This window comes from Fukomys damarensis, unplaced genomic scaffold (assembly GCF_012274545.1).
Source record: "Fukomys damarensis isolate Sample0158 unplaced genomic scaffold, DMR_v1.0_HiC HiC_scaffold_34, whole genome shotgun sequence".
NCBI lineage: Eukaryota > Metazoa > Chordata > Mammalia > Rodentia > Bathyergidae > Fukomys > Fukomys damarensis.
Window position 1 is genome coordinate 12859148 of NW_022900946.1, and position 1544 is coordinate 12860691.

Here is a 1544-nt window from a genome sequence, read left to right on the forward strand (position 1 = left end):
TTTTGGTACCAGGGATTGAACTCAGGACCTTGAGATTGCAAGGCAGGTGGCAGCAGCACTGAGCTAAATTCCTGGCCCCCACTGAGCAGTTTCTGATAGAAGAGCATTATTTAATCAATACACTAACTATGTATTTTTTCAGCGCGATAACTTTAGTCACAGGTGTTTCCCGAGGAAGTTCTTCAGTAAAATAATTCATTATGATGGAGAGAAATGGGAGAAAGGCCGCCGTTGTAAGGAGATTTGCAAAGGTGTTGATGCAGAATGAAGGAAGCTTGCGTTTAACATAACCGCCCACTAACACCATTGAAAGAGCTATGACTGAACAAAGCAGTCAGCGTCAGAAAAGAAAATGAAGGGCCAGGGATTTAGCTCAGTGGCTCCGCAGCGTGCCTCGCAAGTGTAGAGTCCTCAGTTCGAGCCCTGCTACAAAAAAAAAAAAAGAGGAAATGAAACTCATAATGGCCTTCTTTTGGAAGTAGATTTCAAAAAGTCACCACCATCAAACCAACCTGTGTTTTTAAATTCATCTTTTAGTGGTTCAGAGCTCATCTTCCTTAGCAAGAACAGGAGCGCAAAAACTGCCAAAGAAACTGTCAAGCTCAGGCCCAAACAGGTCCAGAGAATGGCATTTGTTCCTTTCACTGAAGTGGCCATACCTTTATTAAAAGAATGTCAGAGAGATAATGAGCTGATAGCATAATATTCATATTAAACATGAATTGCTCACTATTCGATTCCCCCAGTTCGTCGGCGCTGACTTTTAAATTCTAAGAAACCATGTAATTAGAAGAACTGATAAAAATCTATGTCACCCACGGTGCTGAACGATTTGAGTTCAGTTCTGCATAAATTACTTTGCTGTCGTACCCATTTAGATAACCCCCTTGTTTCTGTTCTCTTTTTGATTTAGAAAAAGCTCACCATCTTTGCCCATAATATTTATTCGCTGAACAAATAGTCAAAACAGAGTATTTCACAGCAACAGACAGCAGCCGCCCTGGTCTTACTTACTTGCGCTACAGTAACGCTGGCAGGGTGGAGGAGGGGACTTGGAACACCGAAGGTGACACGGTTTGCAAGCACGCAGCAAACTGTCAAAATATTCATTTTGGAAGCACTGCTGAGCCATCTGGAACTCGATCGCAAGAAGAAATATCAGAATGATGGAACAGCGCGAAAGGACAAGTAAAAATCTCAAGAATCCCCCAGCAGATGTAGTGGCAGCAGCTAGAATGTGGAGGGGGAAAGAAAAAGAACTTGACAGCACTCTGCGGGCTCTTATGGGGACCGTCCGCACTGTGGCCAAGGATTTGAATACCACCTCGAATTCATGTTTCTCAGCTTGAGGCCTGGGTGGGGTGAGATGGGGTGTACATAGCAGAGCAAAACGTATCTGAAACTGAAACTGCTTATTTATAGACAAGGTTTCCCAGCCAGGTGACAGTTGCAAGATGCAGGTAAGCCTAGTACACCGAGCAGAAGGTTCCATAAATATCATGTGTTTATGTGATGAGCCCAGGAAATAGATAAAAGATTTTTAT

General features: G+C 43.1%; 1 protein-coding gene across 1 annotated transcript in view; it reads right to left on the minus strand.

Annotated features, from left to right (window-relative positions):
• Tnfrsf17 (TNF receptor superfamily member 17) overlaps positions 1 to 1239 on the minus strand; it is a 9397-nt gene extending 8158 nt beyond the window's left edge. Inside the window, exons 1-2 of the mRNA XM_010610074.2 lie at positions 1015 to 1239; positions 513 to 659 (exon numbers count right to left, since the gene is read on the minus strand). Of these exons, the coding sequence (XP_010608376.1) occupies positions 513 to 659; positions 1015 to 1132 (265 nt within the window). The 5' untranslated portion in view covers positions 1133 to 1239. The remainder of the gene's footprint in view (positions 1 to 512; positions 660 to 1014) is intronic.
• Positions 1240 to 1544: the final 305 nt, after the last annotated feature.